This window comes from Apostichopus japonicus, chromosome 18 (assembly GCF_037975245.1).
Source record: "Apostichopus japonicus isolate 1M-3 chromosome 18, ASM3797524v1, whole genome shotgun sequence".
Classification (NCBI taxonomy): domain Eukaryota; kingdom Metazoa; phylum Echinodermata; class Holothuroidea; order Aspidochirotida; family Stichopodidae; genus Apostichopus; species Apostichopus japonicus.
The window spans coordinates 19515992-19539333 of NC_092578.1; the positions used below are offsets into that span (position 1 = coordinate 19515992).

Sequence of the window (23342 nt, forward strand, 5' to 3'; positions counted from 1 at the left end):
TTCATGCTTTATTGTTCTATGCCCTATCTTTCTTCATATTCATTGTTCTATGTCCTATCCTTTATTCATTTTATATATCCTATCTTTTCTTCATAGTCATTGTTATATTGTCCTATCCATTATTTACGTTCAATGTCCTATCTTTTCTTCATATTCATTGTTCTATTGTTCTATGTCCTATGCATTATTCATGTTCAATGTCCTATCTTTTCTTCATATTCATTGTTTTATTATTCTATGTCCTATCCGTCCTATCCTTTATTCATAGTCATTGTTCGACGTCCTATATTTACTTCATAATCATCGTTTTATTATTCTATGTTATATCCTTTATTCATGTTCTATTGTTCTATGTCCTATCTTTTCTTTGTATTCATGCTTTATTGTTCTATGTCCTATCTTTCTTCATATTCATTGTTCTATGTCCTATCCTTTATTCATTTTGTATATCCTATCCTTTCTTCATGGTCATTGTTATATTGTTCTATCCTTTATTCATGTTCTATGTCCTATCTTTTCTTCATATTCATTGTTCTATTGTTCTATGTCCTATGCATTATTCATGTTCAATGTCCTATCTTTTCTTCATATTCATTGTTTTATTATTCTATGTCCTATCAGTCCTATCCTTTATTCATAGTCATTGTTCGACGTCCTATCTTTACTTCATAATCATCGTTTTATTATTCTATGTTATATCCTTTATTCATGTTCTATTGTTCTATGTCCTATCTTTTCTTTGTATTCATGCTTTATTGTTCTATGTCCTATCTTGCTTCATATTCATTGTTCTATGTCCTATCCTTTATTCATGTTCTATATCCTATCCTTTCTTCATAGTCATTGTTATATTGTTCTATCCTTTATTCATTTTCTATGTCCTATCTTATCTTTATATTCATTGTTCTCTTTTTCTTTGTCATATATCCCACAGTGCAGTGGAGCGTTCAGCTAGCCTGCAAGTTACTCATTTCTGACCCGTATTCCGAGCTAATGGCCTCAGTTGACTCGTCAAATAAATGTAAGTTTGTCTTGGTTCATTGACCATGAGAGGCAGCCATTAAAGATATTGTTTGGACCTGCACAGTAAATGAAAACAATAAATAGATTCCTTAGAACATTCATATAAACTCTGCAAACTGAAATGAAATGTCACGGTTGCAAATATTTCACAGGAATTTTGCAAAGCCTTAAAAGAGACACAACGCAGCTATCATCTTCAGCTAACTGAAGATCTTTGTATGTATAACTATATTGCCAAAACAGCTATGAAAAATGTTATTCCATTTATGACATGATTCACACAGGGGCTTTGGGGGGGGGGGTTGTGATATTGGAGTCTAAAAAAAAAAACTTCCTAATTTTTACACAAGTGAGACCTTTCAATGCGATGCATGACCCAATTACTTCGGCCTGTTTCTACCTATGGTAGACTTTACCAAAAGTGCAGAAAAACCGGGCCACGTCATTGAAACACTGCAATCAATCAATTGTATGTTATAGTGCTTTAAAGAGATGTAACAATAGTGATAATGTGACACATTGTTAACTCAAAACATGATCTATTCTTGTATGTTGATCAAAAACTGTTTTTTAAAGGTCATTTATAGTTTGTAAGATAGACCCTTGGTTCTAAATGCCTTCTCATTGAAAGGGTTCTTAAAAACTCTCTGAATAATCATCGGAAACAGGCGTGATTGAAGCTGGTGTCCATCCACCGCCCTTGTGAAATCCTAAACTACACACTAGATCCATTAATTCTACCAATGTGTCTGTTTCCAGTCTACACACTAGATCCATTAATTCTACCAATGTGTCTGTTTCCAGTCTGCACACTAGATCCATTAATTCTACCAATGTGTCTGTTTCCTGTCTGCACACTAGGGCCATTAATTCTACCAATGTGTCTGTTTCCAGTCTCCACACTAGGTCCATTAATTCTACCAATGTGTCTGTTTCCAGTCTACACACTAGGTCCATTAATTCTACCAATGTGTCTGCTTCCAGTCTACACACTAGATCCATTAATTCTACCAATGTGTCTGTTTCCAGTCTACACACTAGATCCATTAATTCTACCAATGTGTCTGTTTCCAGTCTACACACTAGGTCCATTAATTCTACCAATGTGTCTGTTTCCAGTCTACACACTAGATCCATTAATTCTACCAATGTGTCTGTTTCCAGTCTACACACTAGGTCCATTAATTCTACCAATGTGTCTGTTTCCAGTCTACACACTAGGTCCATTAATTCTACCAATGTGTCTGCTTCCAGTCTACACACTAGATCCATTAATTCTACCAATGTGTCTGTTTCCAGTCTACACACTAGGTCCATTAATTCTACCAATGTGTCTGTTTCCAGTCTACACACTAGGTCCATTAATTCTACCAATGTGTCTGTTTCCAGTCTGCACACTAGGTCCATTAATTCTACCAATGTGTCTGTTTCCAGTCTGCACACTAGATCCATTAATTCTACCAATGTGTCTGTTTCCAGTCTGCACACTAGATCCATTAATTCTACCAATGTGTCTGTTTCCAGTCTGCACACTAGATCCATTAATTCTACCAATGTGTCTGTTTCCAGTCTACACACTAGATCCATTAATTCTACCAATGTGTCTGTTTCCAGTCTACACACTAGATCCATTAATTCTACCAATGTGTCTGTTTCCAGTCTACACACTAGATCCATTAATTCTACCAATGTGTCTGTTTCCAGTCTACACACTAGATCCATTAATTCTACCAATGTGTCTGTTTCCAGTCTACACACTAGGTCCATTAATTCTACCAATGTGTCTGCTTCCAGTCTACACACTAGATCCATTAATTCTACCAATGTGTCTGTTTCCAGTCTACACACTAGATCCATTAATTCTACCAATGTGTCTGTTTCCAGTCTACACACTAGGTCCATTAATTCTACCAATGTGTCTGTTTCCAGTCTACACACTAGGTCCATTTATTCTACCAATGTGTCTGTTTCCAGTCTACACACTAGGTCCATTTATTCTACCAATGTGTCTGTTTCCAGTCTACACACTAGATCCATTAATTCTACCAATGTGTCTCTCTTTCCAGTGTTTGTCTTCCAGGCTGGACATTCCAAGCCATTGTTCTTCATGGACTGCCGTAACAGCATAATATCTGCTACTTTTGTACCCCGTACTAAATCGTCTCTGGGGTTGAAGGAGGATAACTTACTTCCCTGGCAAAAACACAGTCAGTTGTATCTCATGACAGAAGAGGAGGAGATTGTTGCCATAGTGACCAAGGAGGAGGCTGATCTCTATAACAAGAAGCAACGATTCCAGGTAACTATGTTCTTAATCTCTCTCTATCATGGCATTGTGTTAAGCCTAGAGTCCAAACAGAGACCCAAGATAAGTGGCAATGGTATAACTTAATCTTCTACATGAACCTAAACTGTAACAAGGCTCAAAGTAACTGAATAACGAATATAGGTTGGAAGGGCCTGGAGAGCAAGACAATACCGGGTCCTTAGGTACAAAATTAATTGACACGGTAACCAAAATAACAACTGAAGAAATGTGAAAGTAACTTCAAGAAACTACCAAATAATGTAAAATAATCCATAAGTTAAACATACCGTAGCACAATGGTGTGTAAATTTAAACTTAACACTAGTCTTGCCATAATTGATGCTGTCCCCTATGTTAAGGACATGTTATGTTAAATACACAAAGTAGTAACTTGGATCTACGCTGCCTGCATACATTTCCATGGTAACATGTTGATATAATTTGTTTTAATTACACCTGCTTTACACTTTTCTTGCCATAATTGATGCTATCCCTATGTTAAGGACATGTTATGTTAAAAACACAAAGTAGTAACTTGGATCTACGCTGCCTGCATATATTTCCATGGTAACACGTTGATATATTTTTCTTTTCATTACACATGCTGTGTGAAAGCAGTGATTAGTTGGCGACAGCTGGTGCTTATAGTGCAAAAAGTTAGAGAACTCAGTCCTTATGCCTTAATATTACTTTATTGAGGAAATGCCAACAAAGTATCATTGGAAAATAACAAAGGGCCCTTAACGCATTACCCAAACAAAAGAAGGATTTTCAGGTTTAGCGATAATCAAATATGCATACTTTTATTTCTTTATTAATATTGATTTTGTATCGCCAACCATTTTTTCTTCACAGTTTAAATAATTGACTGGTTTTTTTGTCTTTTGATTGTCTCCTTCAGAATAACCTTGAGGAAAGTCTTCCATCTACGCCATTCGCTGAGTTCCTCCAAAGCCATGGCAACAGGGGCAGTGGCATCAGGAAAGCAACAACAGACATACTGAAAAAATATGTCGGGGATGATACCTTGGTTAAAGAGGCAAGTTTGATGTCGATTTTAGTTTTGCTTTGTCATCTGGTTTCACTGATGCTCTTTCAACGGTTTACCTGACATGCACGTTCTGTCACTTATGCTTCCCTTTTGTAAGTTCGTCAGCTCTTAAATTGGAGGCCATTCAGCATCAAGAGAATTGTCAATATATTTATACGAATAAAAACTTTGACGAATATTTAACCGAGTCGTATCTACTGCGTGCCATAATTTCAACATTTCAATGCGTCAAAGAAAAGAGGTGGGTGTCGGTGTGTGAGACATCTTTGAGATTTAATGAAAGGAGAATGGGTCTTTCATCCTCACTAACTTCACCATGCTAGTTTATTCTGGTGAAGGCAATGGTCTTTAACATTGTGAATTAATCATTCCTAGTACTTCTTTTGGAAGCCATTTTGTTTTACTCATTCCATACAGTGTCTTGTGTGCTTTGTACACAAAACACTCAAACTTATTACTAATTAGGGAAATTATCAATTTAATGATTTTACACCAAACATGAAATACTCTAAGGAAACAAGGGTGTGCTGTTCCAAACATTAAAACCCTCAAAATTTTGACTTTCATTTACAGGAATGATTTTGTAATGAAATCCTGAAACTAGTATTAAATGTACACATTCTTTTGTGGTGTTCTACAGATGGTGATGACGCCACCACACATCTTACCCCCTGTGAGGACACTTGCCACCACCTTCCTTCATTCCTTGCTCCTCCCATCGGATAGTAAAAGGTGAGGCAAGCTGCACAGGGCTAACTCACAGCTTTCTTTGTGATTTCAATTAATGCATGTATTATGTTAAGAGAAGGCCCATTGGTAGGGGGTGGGTGCAGTGCTTCTCAAAAATGAATACTCTAATGTTTTTGTTTGACACCACTGATGTAGTCATGCTTGGACACATGGTTTGATGTATGGCAAGTACAACATTATTAGTAGAACAACATGAGTACAGCAGCTTGAGTACAACAGCATGAGTACAACAACATGAGTAAAACAACATGAGTACAACAACATGAGTAAAACAACTTGAGTTCAACAGCATGAGAACAGCAGTGTGAGTACAACATCATTTAATAGTACAACATCTTGAGTACAACAGCATGAGTACAACAACATGAGTACAACAACATTAGTACAACAGCATGAGTAAAACAACTTGAGTTCAACAGCATGAGAACAGCAGTGTGAGTACAACATCATTTAATAGTACAACATCTTGAGTACAACAGCATGAGTACAACAACATGAGTAAAACAACTTGAGTTCAACAGCATGAGTGCAACATCTTGAGTTCAACAGCATGAGAACAGCAGTGTGAGTACAACATCATTTAATAGTACAACATCATTTAATAGTACAACAGCATGAGTACAACAACATGAGTACAACAACATGAGTAAAACAACTTGAGTTCAACAGCATGAGTGCAACATCTTGAGTTCAACAGCATGAGAACAGCAGAGTGAGTACAACATCATTTAATAGTACAACATCTTGAGTACAACAGCATGAGTACAACAACTTGAGTACAACAGCATTAGTACAACAGCATGAGTAAAACAACTTGAGTACAACAACTTGAGTTCAACAACATGAGTACAACAACTTGAGTACAACAACATGAGTACAACAACTTGAGTTCAATAGCATGAGTACAGCAGTGTGAGTACAACATCTTGAGTACAATGACATTAGTACAACAGCATTTAATAGTACAACATCTTGAGTACAACAGCATGGGTACAACAGCATTAGTTCAGCAAGATGAATACAACAGCATGGGTACAACAACTTGAGTACAACAGCATGAGTACAACAGCATGAGTACAACAGCATGAGTACAAGTAAACATTCTCCTTGGTAAGAGTACAAGGCTAAAGCACAAGTAAGAGAAGATAGTCTTGCAGTCTAGTATCTATAGAACTAGATTTACATAATGATCTCAGTACAAGTATCAGCACAAACCTAGCTAGTGTAGCCTACTATGCTTGACGACCAACACAAGATGGAATCAGTAGAAAGCCTGGTCATACCAAAGCAGAACAGAGAAATAACCAGATATAAATGATATGTTCATATGGTTATTTGTTGTCAGGTTCAGGGGTAACTCGTAAAAGTTTGAAAAGCACCACAACAAAAAATTGGATGCAATTCAAATTTGAAATCCCATATTCTAGCCGACAAATGTTTTATTTTCTTTGTTTTTTCTTCAAATTTTCTTATACTTTTCCTAATCAGTCTTCCATTGTTCATTACCTCATTAATATATTAGTGTTAGAATCTTCCCCTCTCTATCTTCCTCTCTCTATTCTGTAAAGGCAGCATTTCTCTCTTTACCAAGTATTTTCACACGTATCTTAAATATCAAGTTTCTGAGAAGGTGCTCTAGGATAAAAATATAGCAATTACTTGCCTGTAAGACATCTATTAATCCAAGTACAAGGACCAGCTGTGAGGCTTTGCTAGTTTATCATGTGAACACATCATCATGTGAACCCACTTCTGTCAAATCCACCCCCCACCCCAAAAAAACACAAAAAACAAACAAATCTATCATGCAGTAGGAGCATGAATCTTCCCACAACATGATGGAGCAACTTTAATAATTCATTGTATTATGCGAGTGATTATACACTGGGATATTAAATGGCATTGTCTTTCAGGTACATCTCTTTTAGTGAAAACACTCATTGATTAAAAGGTTGTGTACATAGTTACCGTGAATGCAAGGAACAGTTTAATGCAAATAGAGTTACTTAGTGTACACGGCGAAGGTGAAAGAGAAGAAAGTACGTGGCTGCTGGATCAACCAAGAGTCACAGCCAAGCCTTAAGGCTGTCTAGATCCACCAACAGTCATTGCCAAACCTTACTCTCTTTCTATATTCATAATTTCATACAGAATTTAACAGAATCAAAGTAAGACAAAAACTGTTAGCAAACTGCTTATCCACTAAAGAGCCTATGTAAGAAAATGTAAAAGTAAGTTGGCCTCACATTTCGATCCTAAGCTGAAGAAGATTCTGCTAGGATCGGAACGTCAGGCCCACTCACTTTTACATATTATAACAGAGGTAGAACTACATGCTCACACTTTTTGCTATAACTATGATTTGTAAAAGCTAAATTTGTGAAATTTATTGCAATGCAGTTTCATACCCTGAAGTTGTTAGACCTAAAAAGATTTTGTACAGAATAGAAAGTTTTTCAAACTTTACCTTAGTGAAGCTACAGTGCTAAGGAGAAAATAATACAGCTTTGAAAACTAACCAGCTGCTCTCAGTTGAAAACATACATTCAGGGAGATTTTAAAAATTTTTCCATTGCAACAATTGCTAAGAGAACTTCTGAGAATACTGTCTCAGTTATAATTAACAATGGAAACTGGTCACAATTTTTAATCCCTCCATTAAAGATATCCCATCTCCAACTCTGAGTTGTAACAATGAACCCTTTACAATGGTTTGCCCAAACATCATTTAGGGGTTAAGGGTGCTAATATTGCTTCTATTTTCTCTTTATTCTTGTAAGTTTATTCAAAAATAATATAACGTAGGAAATACGTTTCTGTACCTCGCTCTTATGTAGTACAATCTCCATGATGGCTTCTTTTTGTACCTCGCTCTAATGTGTTTTTTAAAGCTGTGAAGAGGTTATCTGTAGCCTGTGGCCAACAAGATGATCAGGACAAGCAAAAATAGATCAAGAAACAAGCACAGCACCGGAAGTGAGCAAATGTAAATGTCCCATTTCATTTTTCAAACACGATGAGTTTTACCCCATCAGAACGGACAGGAACTTCCTGGACAAATTTGATTTGTTGTTGTATGGAATTCCTGTAAAAGATATCTTACTTGTAGTGAGAGGACTCCTTGCAAGTGGAGTTTTAATGTTGTCTGTTCATCATTTGTTTTTTTGTTTTTTATTATGTGGTGAAATGGATGAGTAGAGTTACAATTGTAGTAAGCTCTCTGAGGTTGTTGAAGTGTTCCTGTATTTGGTTCACAAAGTGATTCACAGTGTTGACATAGCAATGTAACTGCGTTTTGACATACAATGGCAAAATATTGTCACTTAGCTGGTTTTCAGCAGGTCTGAACACACAAGTCAACTGTTGAGTTTTTATCTTGTAGGTTAAAATTAACTACCCCCCACCCCCCTCCCATTCCCACCACACTCCCTCTCTCCCTTCTACTGCAAACATGCTGTTTCTTTTCACAATCCTTTGGATAAACTCAACTATGTTTCTTCTTTTAAGGATGACAAATAAGATATAGTGTAGTGTAGAAGAAGCCTAAAGGAAAGTTTGGGCCTCAAAGAACATTGAATTTGAATAAAGATGTAGTCTTCATCTTCAAAACACAATCAGATTCACTTCATACGCACTCTGCGAACCTAATTAGAAACGCTTCATGTCGTTAAAATATTTTATTTTCCATGGGGAGACCAAACAAAAGCCGAACCTAACAAGAGAGCAAACATATTATTTCTGATTTTAATAACTGGTCACTAAACTTTGTCCCGTAGACTAGCCCAGATCAGTACTCCACGACCTTTTGTCCTCTAACTATCGGTAAGATATATTCCGTACATATACCGTACAAGTCCTCTGTGTTGAATATCAGCATGGGATGTGCATTCATTCTTACTCTACTACTAGCACCTCCTCAACGGATACCACTTCTTGTTATTTCCCTCCTAGTATGTAAATTTGCAGTAGAATGGGTCATTAGCTAATCGGTGAGAGCCCTTCAACGTAGTGGTGTGTACTTATCGCTGAGTGGCGACTATTCCTGGGGCTGGTGAGTTGATGTGGGTCAATAATTGCTCTCTCCCGCTCCGTTGTTCGGTGCCAGCCGGCTGCCAGTGAGACTAATTTAAGGAAGAGATGGTCAAGTGTGTTGACTGTAGAATTTCATGTATGAAGTACACACACCCTCTTACCTTAAAGCAGGATAGGTAGTAATGCACTGAATATCTATACCGTAATACAATCCATAGGAATAATGAAATAGTTGCATATTAAACAAACTGGTCAAAGTTTGCTTCTACTTCAGAGGAGTAGAGACCAGTATTTACTTTGGTCCCTTGCTTACCTGTCTCCCCACAATGGCATTCATGCACTCTACTTTATCTAGAATGCACTGATTATACTGATAACCTTCTTAGGGATACTGTACACCCCCTAGTGACAGGATATCATCTCTCCATGACTCTCCTTCTTATGCTACCTGAAACATTTTTGACACTTTATTGACAATTTCATATTCTTCTGCTTTTATAAGTCAAAGTCTGTCCATTTAGTAGCCAACCATGTTAATTATTCAAAATGGCTTACCTGCAGGCAAAGATGAGGCAGATGCTTTCATCATTAATAATATGGAGCACATTCCAGCCATATTGGTGATTCAGTTAAGCTTGATGTGCCTCACGGTAGAATTGCTGTGCCAGGAAATTTAAAGACAAGAGTGTGTGCTATGCAGTAGTCTGCTTTAAAGAAGCCTATAAATGTTAGAATCGTCAAAGCTGTTGCTATTTCACCTTGAGGTTAATATTGTCTTGTTGGTTCTGAGTAAATTAATTCTTCATACTTGATAGAGGCGAAGACATGGTTTACCATGATAGCTGGAAGGATACTTGTCTCATGTTTTATAGACTTCAGAATTCTTTGAGAGGATTTAAGAAACTGTTAAATGATCACCTTGGAATGGACACAGGATATCACAGAATGTACTGTAAATTTTGAAAATAATGTAGCAGGTTTTGTGTATGTGATCACAAGGAAATACCCTCAGAGCCTCACCACATGACACCTTAACTAGGCAAGAAATTAGAGTTAAATTAAGTTACTTTAGTTGGCCATACACATTTTCAATAGAAATATTAAAAATGGAAACAGCAACTGGATATTTTCAATTTGTTTTGCTATCCTTCTTCATCATTTAAAATTGAACTTGATTTAAGTCAAACTCTGGGACATTGATGTCCAATGTGCATACAATGTTAGTCAAACTATGGGACGTTGATATCCAATGTGCATACAATGTTAGTCTAACTATAGGACATTGATGTCCAATGTGCATACAATGTTAGTCAAACTATGGGACGTTGATATCCAATGTGCATACAATGTTAGTCTAACTATAGGACATTGATGTCCAATGTGCATACAATGTTAGTCAAACTATGGGACGTTGATATCCAATGTGCATACAATGTTAGTCTAACTATAGGACATTGATGTCCAATGTGCATACAATGTTAGTCAAACTATAGGACATTGATGTCCAATGTGCATACAATGTTAGTCTAACTATGGGACATTGATGTCCAATGTGCATACAATGTTAGTCAAACTATGGGACATTGATGTCCAATGTGCATACAATGTTAGTCTAACTATGGGACATTGATGTCCAACGTTCATACAATGTTAGTCAAACTATGGGACATTGATATCCAATGTGCATACAATGTTAGTCTAACTATGGGACATTGATGTCCAACGTTCATACAATGTTAGTCAAACTATGGGACATTGATGTCCAACGTTCATACAATGTAAGTCAAACTATGGGACATTGATGTCCAATGTGCATACAATGTTAGTCAAACTATGGGACATTGATGTCCAATGTGCATACAATGTTAGTCTATCTATGGGACATTGATGTCCAATGTGCATACAATGTTAGTCAAACTATGGGATGTTGATGTCCAATGTGCATACAATGTTAGTCTAACTATGGGACATTGATGTCCAATGTGCATACAATGTTAGTCAAACTATGGGATGTTGATGTCCAATGTGCATACAATGTTAGTCTAACTATAGGACATTGATGTCCAACGTTCATACAATGTTAGTCTAACTATGGGACATTGATGTCCAATGTGCATACAATGTTAGTCAAACTATGGGATGTTGGTGTCCAATGTGCATACAATGTAAGTCTAACTATGGGACATTGATGTCCAATGTGCATACAATGTTAGTCAAACTATGGGACATTGATGTCCAATGTGCATACAATGTTAGTCAAACTATGGGACGTTGATATCCAATGTGCATACAATGTTAGTCTAACTATTGGACATTGATGTCCAATGTGCATACAATGTTAGTCTAACTATGGGACATTGATGTCCAATGTGCATACAATGTTAGTCAAACTATGGGACATTGATGTCCAATGTGCATACAATGTTAGTCTAACTATGGGACATTGATGTCCAATGTGCATACAATGTTAGTCAAACTATGGGACATTGATGTCCAATGTGCATACAATGTTAGTCTAACTATGGGACATTGATGTCCAATGTGCATACAATGTTAGTCAAACTATGGGACGTTGATATCCAATGTGCATACAATGTTAGTCTAACTATGGGACATTGATGTCCAATGTGCATACAATGTTAGTCTAACTATGGGATGTTGATGTCCAATGTGCATACAATGTTAGTCTTACTATGGGACATTGATGTCCAATGTGCAAACATTGTTAGTCAAACTATGGGACATTGATGTCCAATGTGCATACAATGTTAGTCAAAATGGGATGTTGATATCCAATATGCATACAATGTTAGTCTAACTATGGGACATTGATATCCAATGTGCATACAATGTTAGTCTATCTATGGGACATTGATGTCCAATGTGCATATAATGTTAGTCAAACTATGGGACATTGATGTCCAATGTGCATACAATGTTAGTCAAACTATGGGACATTGATGTCCAATGTGCATACAATGTTAGTCAAACTATGGGATGTTGATGTCCAATGTGCATCCAATGTTAGGCAAACTATGGGACGTTGATGTCCAATGTGCATAAAATGTAAGTCAAATGTAAATAAAACTTTAGTATCCAGCAGAATACAATGTTATTCAATTTTTTTTTTCATATTTGGTTGTGTTATTTTACATTTACGTATCAGCAATTATTTATTTATTTTCCTTCCTTTAATAAAAGAGAAAAAGTTAAAAATTGTTGACCCTGATCAATATTCGCAACAATATTATTGATTATATTGATGAATATTGATGCAAAACGAAACCTATGGGTACTCTGATATACAAAAGCTATGAACTGTTGAAAATTGGATGAAATTTGTTAATTGCTTTCGAGATTAATCAATTTTCACATGTAGCTACATAGGCTAGATACTGGCTTAGTTGGATGACAGCAATCTTTATCTCGAGTTTCACTTAGCAGTCAACTTGCTGACTCCGAAAAGTTCCTTGAATTATATATATATGACTCATATAATTTAATCCTTGCAAGGCACAACTTGTTTGTGCTAAGGAAATTCAGTGCCAGAGGGCGACAAGATGAAATGTCTGTTTGCGGCCAGGATTTAGGGAGCTAGGTGTTGCACAGTTGATTTAGTATATAAGCATAACCAAATCCTGTAAAGTCACTGCAAACAAGCATAACTTATTTTACTACCAACCATTGAATCACTGTACTACTGTTTGAATCACTCGGAAGAGAGTAAGAGACAGATAATGAAGAAGAAGCAGAAGAGCTGTCCAAGTGCATCACATTTGTTCTACTGCAGTGTTTTGTTCTTTTAATATTTTATGGGATTTTGAGAAGTACAGAAATAAAGGAAAATTAATGTTAACTCTGGCGCCATTGATATATTGAGTCTGTGTGAAGGTTTCAGTGGTTTAATAAAGTCTTGGAATTGGATATTCATAAAGGCACAACAAGGTTAAGAAAAGCCTTCATCATACATATTAATCGACAATTGCAGTTCAGTTTCACAACTTTCCACTGGTGGATGTTTTATCAACATTTATTTCACACTCTTTTGCTTCTCTTCGCCAGTCAAATGGATCTGTCAATAAAAGATAATACTTGCTTCTAATATCCATAAGAAAGATTACGTTGTGTTGAAGAACATGTGTTTAGCTCAGAGCTATGATTACAGTGACTGGTCTAATAAATAAATGATAAATAGATGATCTTAATAACCAAAGAACTACTCTCAACTGCAGCATCCAGTCTGTAATTTATATACCACTGTCAGCCTCTTGAATATTTGATAGAATCAAGAAATGAAGAAACTTTTGTAATGTTAGTGTAGTCAGTTCCTGAAAGGAAAATATGTAATTTCAGCTTTTGAAGAAAGTTATTAAATTTTGTCATTACAGTCTATGGTTGAGATGTGTGGTTGCGAAGCCCTTGTCCCTATTGTTTATGATAAGAGGGCCCAATAATAAAAACCAGGACCCTGTTCTGTTTTGAATGTATATGTTAAAGCAGGATATGATGTTGAGAAAACCCATAACATAATTTCTTTCCAAAGTTTTCAAAAACCACTTGCAAACCCACTCGCTCTTCACACACCTGTTGGTAAGATTGTCACAAATTTACATTTAACAATGGTATCTAGAACAGACAGGGAGATGTTACCGAGGAAATGTCTTAGTTGGGTATGCATTTTGTGGTTAGAACAGTAGTAGCCATTGTTGTATAGCCACCGTGACACAAAGGGGAAATTGTTTTGTTGGCTTCTACCCAAAGCAGTGTACACTTGAAGCTCTGTCAATCTAGCCAGTTTGGACAATTTTGTATCGTTAATACTGTACCACCCTATACTGTCCTCCCACATTATGCTTCACAGCAGTTGTACTGACAGTACGGATAGTTCCTCAACTTTAATTAAGAAACATGATAAATCACATTTAGGATATTAAGCATGTAAGAGAGTGATGACTACCACAGGTCCCCCCATCCCCATCCCCCAATCTTCCCGTTTTGTAATCACATCGTTAAAACATGAAATGATATTGGATTAGTCAAGGTCATAAACTTTATGGGATAGCAAGGTTAATTTGTTCAATTGTGAACTGTTAACCTGTTCATTTTATGTATCGTAACACTGTTTTTAAAATGGTTTCGATGGTTAAACGGTAATCGAAAGCCTGGCAATTGCATGCCCGATCTGGAACTTTCACTGCGGAATTCTATGCAGCATAACCTATATACATGAAGAACGAAATCAACATTGAAAGCTATGATTAAATGTTGGTCTTGTCACTAACCTTTGTATAGATCTTTCAAACAGTCCATATTGGTAACACATTTGATGCCAGTATAATCGTGTCATGTGAATGAAAATAAAGAGCTACCCTATATGTACAGTCATAATCCATTGACTCAGTCAATATCAACTTTGTGCTGAACTTGTCTCAATATGTGTTAGAACCGTGTGCACTTAAAAAGATGAAAAGATTTATTTCAAGTCATATTTAAGATGCAGAAGGCATTAACAAAGGTCTTTTGTTTGTTTGTTAGTTATGCATCAGTTCTACTAAGTATGCTTTATGATTTTAAGATTTATGAAACATTTTAACAAGTTGTTGTTGTGAATATATAAATACTATGAGATTTATCATAATTATATGTAATAATTCAAGTTATTGCTTTAAGTCTATTTTTTTTGGGCATGATATTGCATAGTATTATAATACACTGTACTGTACATATAGTACTTACAGTAGTGTAGTCTTATGCAATCTACACTTCGCTGGTGCAGTCTGTGTGCGCTGAATGTATTATGTTGGTCTGTGTGCTGAATGTATTATGTTGGTCTGTGTGCACATGATGTGCTATGTTGGTCTGTGTGCATAGGATGTGTTATGTTGGTCTGTGTGCACAGGATGTGTTATGTTGGCCTGTGTGCACATGATGTGTTATGTTGGTCTGTGTGCACATGATGTGTTATGTTGGTCTGTGTGCATAGGATGTGTTACGTTGGTCTGTGTGCACAGGATGTTTTGTGTTGTACTGTGTGCATAGGATGTGTTACATTGGTCTGTGTACACCGAATGTGTTATGTTGGTCTGTGTGCACATGATGTGTTATGTTGGTCTGTGTGCATAGGATGTGTTACGTTGGTCTGTGTGCACAGGATGTTTTGTGTTGTACTGTGTGCACATGATGTATTATGTTGGTCTGTGTGCATAGGATGTGTTACGTTGGTCTGTGTGCACATGATGTGTTATGTTGGTCTGTGTGCACATGATGTGCTATGTTGGTCTGTGTGCATAGGATGTGTTATGTTGGTCTGTGTGCACAGGATGTGTTATGTTGGCCTGTGTGCACATGATGTGTTATGTTGGTCTGTGTGCACATGATGTGTTATGTTGGTCTGTGTGCATAGGATGTGTTACGTTGGTCTGTGTGCACAGGATGTTTTGTGTTGTACTGTGTGCATAGGATGTGTTACATTGGTCTGTGTACACCGAATGTGTTATGTTGGTCTGTGTGCACATGATGTGTTATGTTGGTCTGTGTGCATAGGATGTGTTACGTTGGTCTGTGTGCACAGGATGTTTTGTGTTGTACTGTGTGCACATGATGTATTATGTTGGTCTGTGTGCATAGGATGTGTTACGTTGGTCTGTGTGCACATGATGTGTTATGTTGGTCTGTGTGCACATGATGTGCTATGTTGGTCTGTGTGCATAGGATGTGTTATGTTGGTCTGTGTGCACAGGATGTGTTATGTTGGCCTGTGTGCACATGATGTGTTATGTTGGTCTGTGTGCACATGATGTGTTATGTTGGTCTGTGTGCATAGGATGTGTTACGTTGGTCTGTGTGCACAGGATGTTTTGTGTTGTACTGTGTGCATAGGATGTGTTACATTGGTCTGTGTACACCGAATGTGTTATGTTGGTCTGTGTGCACATGATGTGTTATGTTGGTCTGTGTGCATAGGATGTGTTACGTTGGTCTGTGTGCACAGGATGTTTTGTGTTGTACTGTGTGCACATGATGTATTATGTTGGTCTGTGTGCATAGGATGTGTTACGTTGGTCTGTGTGCACATGATGTGTTATGTTGGTCTGTGTGCACAGGATTTGTTATATTGCACTGTGTGCACAGGATGTTTCGTGTTGTACTGTGTGCACAGGATGTTTTGTGTTGCACTGTGTGCACAGGATGTTTTGTGTTGTACTGTGTGCACATGATGTGTTATGTTGGTCTGTGTGCATAGGATGTGTTACGTTGGTCTGTGTGCACATGATGTGTTATGTTGGTCTGTGTGCGCAGGATTTGTTATGTTGCACTGTGTGCACATGATGTGTTATGTTGGTCTGTGTGCATAGGATGTGTTACGTTGGTCTGTGTGCACAGGATGTTTTGTGTTGTACTGTGTGCACATGATGTATTATGTTGGTCTGTGTGCATAGGATGTGTTACGTTGGTCTGTGTGCACATGATGTGTTATGTTGGTCTGTGTGCACATGATGTGCTATGTTGGTCTGTGTGCATAGGATGTGTTATGTTGGTCTGTGTGCACAGGATGTGTTATGTTGGCCTGTGTGCACATGATGTGTTATGTTGGTCTGTGTGCACATGATGTGTTATGTTGGTCTGTGTGCATAGGATGTGTTACGTTGGTCTGTGTGCACAGGATGTTTTGTGTTGTACTGTGTGCATAGGATGTGTTACATTGGTCTGTGTACACCGAATGTGTTATGTTGGTCTGTGTGCACATGATGTGTTATGTTGGTCTGTGTGCATAGGATGTGTTACGTTGGTCTGTGTGCACAGGATGTTTTGTGTTGTACTGTGTGCACATGATGTATTATGTTGGTCTGTGTGCATAGGATGTGTTACGTTGGTCTGTGTGCACATGATGTGTTATGTTGGTCTGTGTGCACAGGATTTGTTATATTGCACTGTGTGCACAGGATGTTTTGTGTTGTACTGTGTGCACAGGATGTTTTGTGTTGCACTGTGTGCACAGGATGTTTTGTGTTGTACTGTGTGCACATGATGTGTTATGTTGGTCTGTGTGCATAGGATGTGTTACGTTGGTCTGTGTGCACATGATGTGTTATGTTGGTCTGTGTGCGCAGGATTTGTTATGTTGCACTGTGTGCACAGGATGTGTTATGTTGGTCTGTGTGCACATGATGTGTTATGTTGGTCTGTGTAAACCTGCAGACTGTCAATGGTCTGCATGTTACTGTTTTTGCAGGCTTCTCTCCGAAATGTGTAACACATGTGTGTTTGTATATTCTGCCTTAGTGTGATATCTCTGTGTATTAATACAGTACATTCTGTGCTAATGCATGCGCATCCCTTACTGCAGTTTGTGTACAGTAACTGTAAATCTGTGTTAATAATGCATTAGTAACTCTGTCTGCACCAGAGCAGTCTGTTAATATTGCAGCATGATGTTAGTTACTTCATGTATATGTTACAACAGTTTGTGTTAGCATTTATGTCTCTGTGTTAACACACACAACAATCTCTGCTACTGTGATATCTATGTAGTGTCTTTATATTACAGTATCTGTTACTGTAAATCAGTGTTAAGGCAGCTAATCAATTAGTGTAGGCTATGTTACTGTAGGTTGTGTTACAGAAATATTTGTTTTGTTAAGTCTTTGATAGTGCAGTCTGTGTTAACGAAGCTTCTGTTAATATCCGTAAACTAGTACCTACAGTAGACCAGCCTGCAGGTAGCTGTGTTACAGACATGTGTTTAATGCATAAGTCTGTGTGACGTGCAATCTGTGCCATTGATGCATAAGTACATCAAACCATTAGTTTACACTGTAAGTCCTTTCCATCTTTGCATTTAAATTCAGCTCAAAGTTATGGTCTCAATATTTCTATCCCCCCCCCCCCCTCGTCACAATTAGTTTCTCTGACAGTCAGTATTTAGGTCAAATCCAAAGAAACTGGCAGATATCATTGTTGAAACCTGTTGCTTTAATCGTGGTCACCACTGAATTGTTTACATGATACGGTCTAGCCTGTGATGAAGCAATACAGAATTACTCTAACAAGCATGTTATCAACTGATTGGACATAATCCAAGGCTGAGAGTTCAAAGCCTCTTCTATTAATAAAACCACTTTACGTACAGGAAATACTTAACCCAGAAAAACGTCAGAAATGTTAGGCCTCAGTAGCCTACTGAGTGACATTACTGTAGATTGGAATGGAATGTTAGGGATCAATTTAAGCGGGAGAATATGCTATTTTGGTAAAATGACTGTGATCAAAGAATTATCAGATGTCTGGCTAACTTTTGACAGCAGCTGCATTCTCTAAGTCATTTTGTGAAGCCTTCGCTGGTACTGTGGCATTCTCCCTAATCTACACCCCCTCTTCCTCCCCCCACCCCCACCCCTTACATGCAGTACAAAAGACATGTCATATTATAGAATTATTGTTACTGCAACATATGGTTCATCTGAGAAATGATAAGAATCAGCAACCCCTTGTACATGCTCCATGGTACAGTAAGAGACTGGTTTTGGTGTAAATACCGTTATATATTATACTGCATGTACAGTCTCTATATAGATAACATATATGGTAGGTGGTAGTAGTAGTAGTATGTGTACAAGAACATGAAGAATAATTGCTTTCTATGTGTTCTATATTACCATTTGTCTTAACTATACAACCTTGTATAAAATAGGCCAGCCCAGAATCACATCATTCACGACTTGTCCAGTGATGTTTTAGTGCAATATGCTTGCAGCGATTTCACTGATATATCAAGCAAAACATTATAACCTGCTAAATCTATTCCAATTTGCAATGTAAATTGATGGGTGTTCAAGTTCTAGTTGTTAATTGTTCCTCTCTTCTGTCATGAGGTCTTTGTTTTTTTTCATACTCTTGACAAAAGCTAGCTTTCTTAGATTCTGAGCATCAATTCTGGAAGGGGTGGGGTCCAAACTGTTTGGGCTTTGTCCTTACAGAAGATCCTGGGTCGTAGGCCTAAAAGTTTGCATATCTTCATTAATAACTGCTTGCTTACAGGCTGCTCAAACTTGTGGAGCTGTATTTATACATATCTTCATTAATAACTGTAATTTACCTTTCACAATCACTGGTCTCTCTATCAGTATGATCCTACTGATGTATTTATGCATATCTTCATTAATAACTGTAATTTACCTTTCACAATCACTGGTCTCTCTATCAGTATGATCCTACTGATGTATTTATGCATATCTTCATTAATAACTGTAATTTACCTTTCACAATCACTGGTCTCTCTATCAGTATGATCCTACTGATGTATTTATGCATATCTTCATTAATAACTGTAATTTACCTTTCACAATCACTGGTCTCTCTATCAGTATGATCCTACTGATGTATTTATGCATATCTTCATTAATAACTGTAATTTACCTTTCACAATCACTGGTCTCTCTATCAGTATGATCCTACTGATGTATTTATGCATATCTTCATTAATAACTGTAATTTACCTTTCACAATCACTGGTCTCTCTATCAGTATGATCCTACTGATGTATTTATGCATATCTTCATTAATAACTGTAATTTACCTTTCAACTTTCATTGAACTTTTCTAATTTCTGTTATTTAATATGATCACTATATTTATCTTTTCTTGTCAAACAAAACCAGAGTTTCCTATTTGAAGATTAAATTTTTCAGTGCCCGGAGAGGAAAGAGCAAGTATTCTTGTCTCATAAGTGGTTGCATTCATCTTTGGTTCTTGTCACATGTTTTAATACTAAAAATAAAACTCCTTTAGACTGACAGAGAATTTACCCTAAGGTTCAAAGGGCATTTGCAAGCGGGTACGACATTTCACTAAATTTAAAATCAAATTGTTTACAGCCATTGAAACCAAGATGGCAATTGCCTGTAAGGTACAATTGCTAACCTTGCATTACACTATGTAACAACTGTTACAGGACAGGTTTCAGTGATTGTAAATAGTTGCAGCTTTAATGTGATGTAGAAGATTAGTAACGCCCACCCGGTTTGCTCTTAGGTAACTTTTGGATTAAATCTGTTTTCGTTTTTCTTTTTCTTTTTACTTTTGTTTGAACAGAAGCTAAAAGATTTAATTAATCAATGCCTTTGAAATGTTTTGGCATCAGGTGTGGTTTAATCATCACTATAGAGAGAGCAAAGCCACATGCTTAACGATGCTGATTTTGTGAATAGTGTTAGCTTGTATTATACACTTGCTGTGTATTCTTCATGGAAAACTTTTGGATCACTGGATTGAAAGATATGTAAAAAAAAACAAATCTGTCGGTTTGGCAATTTTTTTGGGCTGGAACTGAGAATTTGTTTTTGGTTACATGTTATGCAAGATATGTTAGCTTCTGATAGCGTTTTTCTTTTCGGTGTGTTTGCTTTTCAAAATTTTATTTCCTCGTCAGTATTAAGTTAACTTATTGATTAAATAAATAACTTTGTTTCAATTTGCAAAACAGAGAACCAGAAGTTGACCTCTCTGATTCGGAGGAAGAAGAAGAAGATATGGAAGAAAATTCTGAAGGATCCGATTCTGAGATGGAAACGACAGAGATGAAGAAGAAGGTAGCAGTTGAGGGAGCTTTGGTGAGTTCTCTTGATACTCAGAGAGAAGAAATACCAGAGAAGGTGCTCGCTCAACTCTCCAACCGATCAAGAAAGCAGTTTTCATACCTGCAGACTGTATTCTCAGAATTATCAATTGATCCTTGACGATTGAGAGGTTTGTTAGAAGGTGAAGAAGGGTTCATCGGTCTGAAGGCATTCGCTGCTAATTAGTCGTCTGGATAAGATCAACTATATATGCCGTGTGACAAGAGAGAGTCACCTCTGATGGTATTTAGGATGGTGATGTTAATGGTAAGTGAATGAAGCCACTCGGAAGGTTAAGAGCTTTTAAGGAGGAGAAGTACACGGCATTTGCTTTGTTGGATCCAGGTATAAGTATTTAGTACTTGACCAGGATGCACGCTATTGCCAAATGTATGTTCTTTTGTAATTTGTTGATGCTAATAGTGTGGGCCTTGGGGCATTTCTCATGCAGTGAAGGATAGATTCTGTGTAAATCTTGTGTTACTAAAGTAGCTTAAGGTAGCTGAAGTTCATCTTGCAAGTGAAAGGTTAGCTATGCCATAGCAAGATTATTATGTAGATAAAGGAAATAAGTTAAAAAAAAACAAGCTATTCAATTATTATTATGTTTGCTGATGAAAGTTTTTTTTCTTCTCCAGTGCATCATAATTATGTCGAAAGTGTCGACAGTAATTCCTCACACATTATGAAATAGTATACAAATAAGAAATGGCTATGAGTGCAATAGTGCAAATATTTCATGAGTTGAAAGATGTAATTTGTTCCATTCAACGAGGCGCAGCCGAGTTGAATGGAACAAATTACATCTTTCAACTCATGAAATATTTGCACTATTGCACGAATGGAGGCCATTCATTATTCGTTATATACAACACCTTCAAATTTGGAAATAATTGGATGTAAAATGCACTCATGCAACAGATTGTTTTGAACAGACAGGCTTCTCTGCTCTCTTACTATTGCAAAAAGTGCTATCAAAAAAGTGTAACACATGGTTCTATTTCATAGAGTGCAATAGAGCGGATTTTGCATTCAATCGACGAGCAATTGACCATTCAAATGGCCGGAATATAATTAGGTGTTGTATAATATCTGATATCAGTGCAAATGCATTAAGCATTATATTAAAAAGGTTATAAGGTTTTAAATGCTTATGGATGCAAACCCTGATATTTGTTTTGAGATCCCATTGAGATATAAGGTGTGTTGTAGTCAGTAGATACTGAATGAGTTTACAAAGCATTGTCATTTCAGCTTAAAGAGAAAGAACAAGCAAAGGACATTTTGCAGAGTTGATCTCTGGTGTCACATGAAGATAGCTTCAGTTGATCTCTGGTGTCACATCAAGATAGCTTCAATTGATCTCTGGTGTCACATGAAGATAGCTTCAATGGATCTCTGGAGTCACATCAAGATAGCTTCAATTGATCTCTGGTGTCACATGAAGATAGCTTCAGTTGATCTCTGGTGTCACATGAAGATAGCTTCAGTTGATCTCTGGTGTCACATCAAGATAGCTTCAATTGATCTCTGGTGTCACATCAAGATAGCTTCAATTGATCTCTGGTGTCACATCAAGATAGCTTCAATTGATCTCTGGTGTCACATCAAGATAGCTTCAATTGATCTCTGGTGTCACATCAAGATAGCTTCAATGGATCTCTGGAGTCACATCAAGATAGCTTCAATTGATCTCTGGTGTCACATCAAGATAGCTTCAATTGATCTCTGGTGTCACATCAAGATAGCTTCAATGGATCTCTGGAGTCACATCAAGATAGCTTCAATTGATCACTGGTGTCACATCAAGATAGCTTCAGTTGATCTCTGGTGTCACATGAAGATAGCTTCAGTTGATCTCTGGTGTCACATCAAGATAGCTTCAATTGATCTCTGGTGTCACATCAAGATAGCTTCAATTGATCTCTGGTGTCACATCAAGATAGCTTCAATTGATCTCTGGTGTCACATCAAGATAGCTTCAATGGATCTCTGGAGTCACATCAAGATAGCTTCAATTGATCTCTGGTGTCACATCAAGATAGCTTCAATTGATCTCTGGTGTCACATCAAGATAGCTTCAATGGATCTCTGGAGTCACATCAAGATAGCTTCAATTGATCACTGGTGTCACATCAAGATAGCTTCAATTGATCTCTGGTGTCACATGAAGATAGCTTCAGTTGATCTCTGGTGTCACATCAAGATAGCTTCAATTGATCACTGGTGTCACATCAAGATAGCTTCAATTGATCTCTGGTGTCACATCAAGATAGCTTCAATTGATCTCTGGTGTCACATCAAGATAGCTTCAATGGATCTCTGGAGTCACATCAAGATAGCTTCAATTGATCTCTGGTGTCACATCAAGATAGCTTCAATTGATCTCTGGTGTCACATCAAGATAGCTTCAATGGATCTCTGGAGTCACATCAAGATAGCTTCAATTGATCACTGGTGTCACATCAAGATAGCTTCAATTGATCTCTGGTGTCACATCAAGATAGCTTCAATTGATCTCTGGTGTCACATCAAGATAGCTTCAATGGATCTCTGGAGTCAC

At 37.2% G+C, this 23342-nt stretch overlaps 1 protein-coding gene across 1 annotated transcript in view; it reads left to right on the top strand.

The window, feature by feature from the left end:
* LOC139958724 (WD repeat-containing protein 75-like) overlaps nt 1–22083 on the top strand; it is a 36075-nt gene extending 13992 nt beyond the window's left edge. The window contains exons 13-17 of the mRNA XM_071956021.1: nt 935–1021; nt 3090–3322; nt 4233–4370; nt 5023–5114; nt 20647–22083. Coding sequence (XP_071812122.1) covers nt 935–1021; nt 3090–3322; nt 4233–4370; nt 5023–5114; nt 20647–20899 — 803 coding nt within the window. The 3' untranslated portion in view covers nt 20900–22083. The remainder of the gene's footprint in view (nt 1–934; nt 1022–3089; nt 3323–4232; nt 4371–5022; nt 5115–20646) is intronic.
* Nucleotides 22084–23342: the final 1259 nt, after the last annotated feature.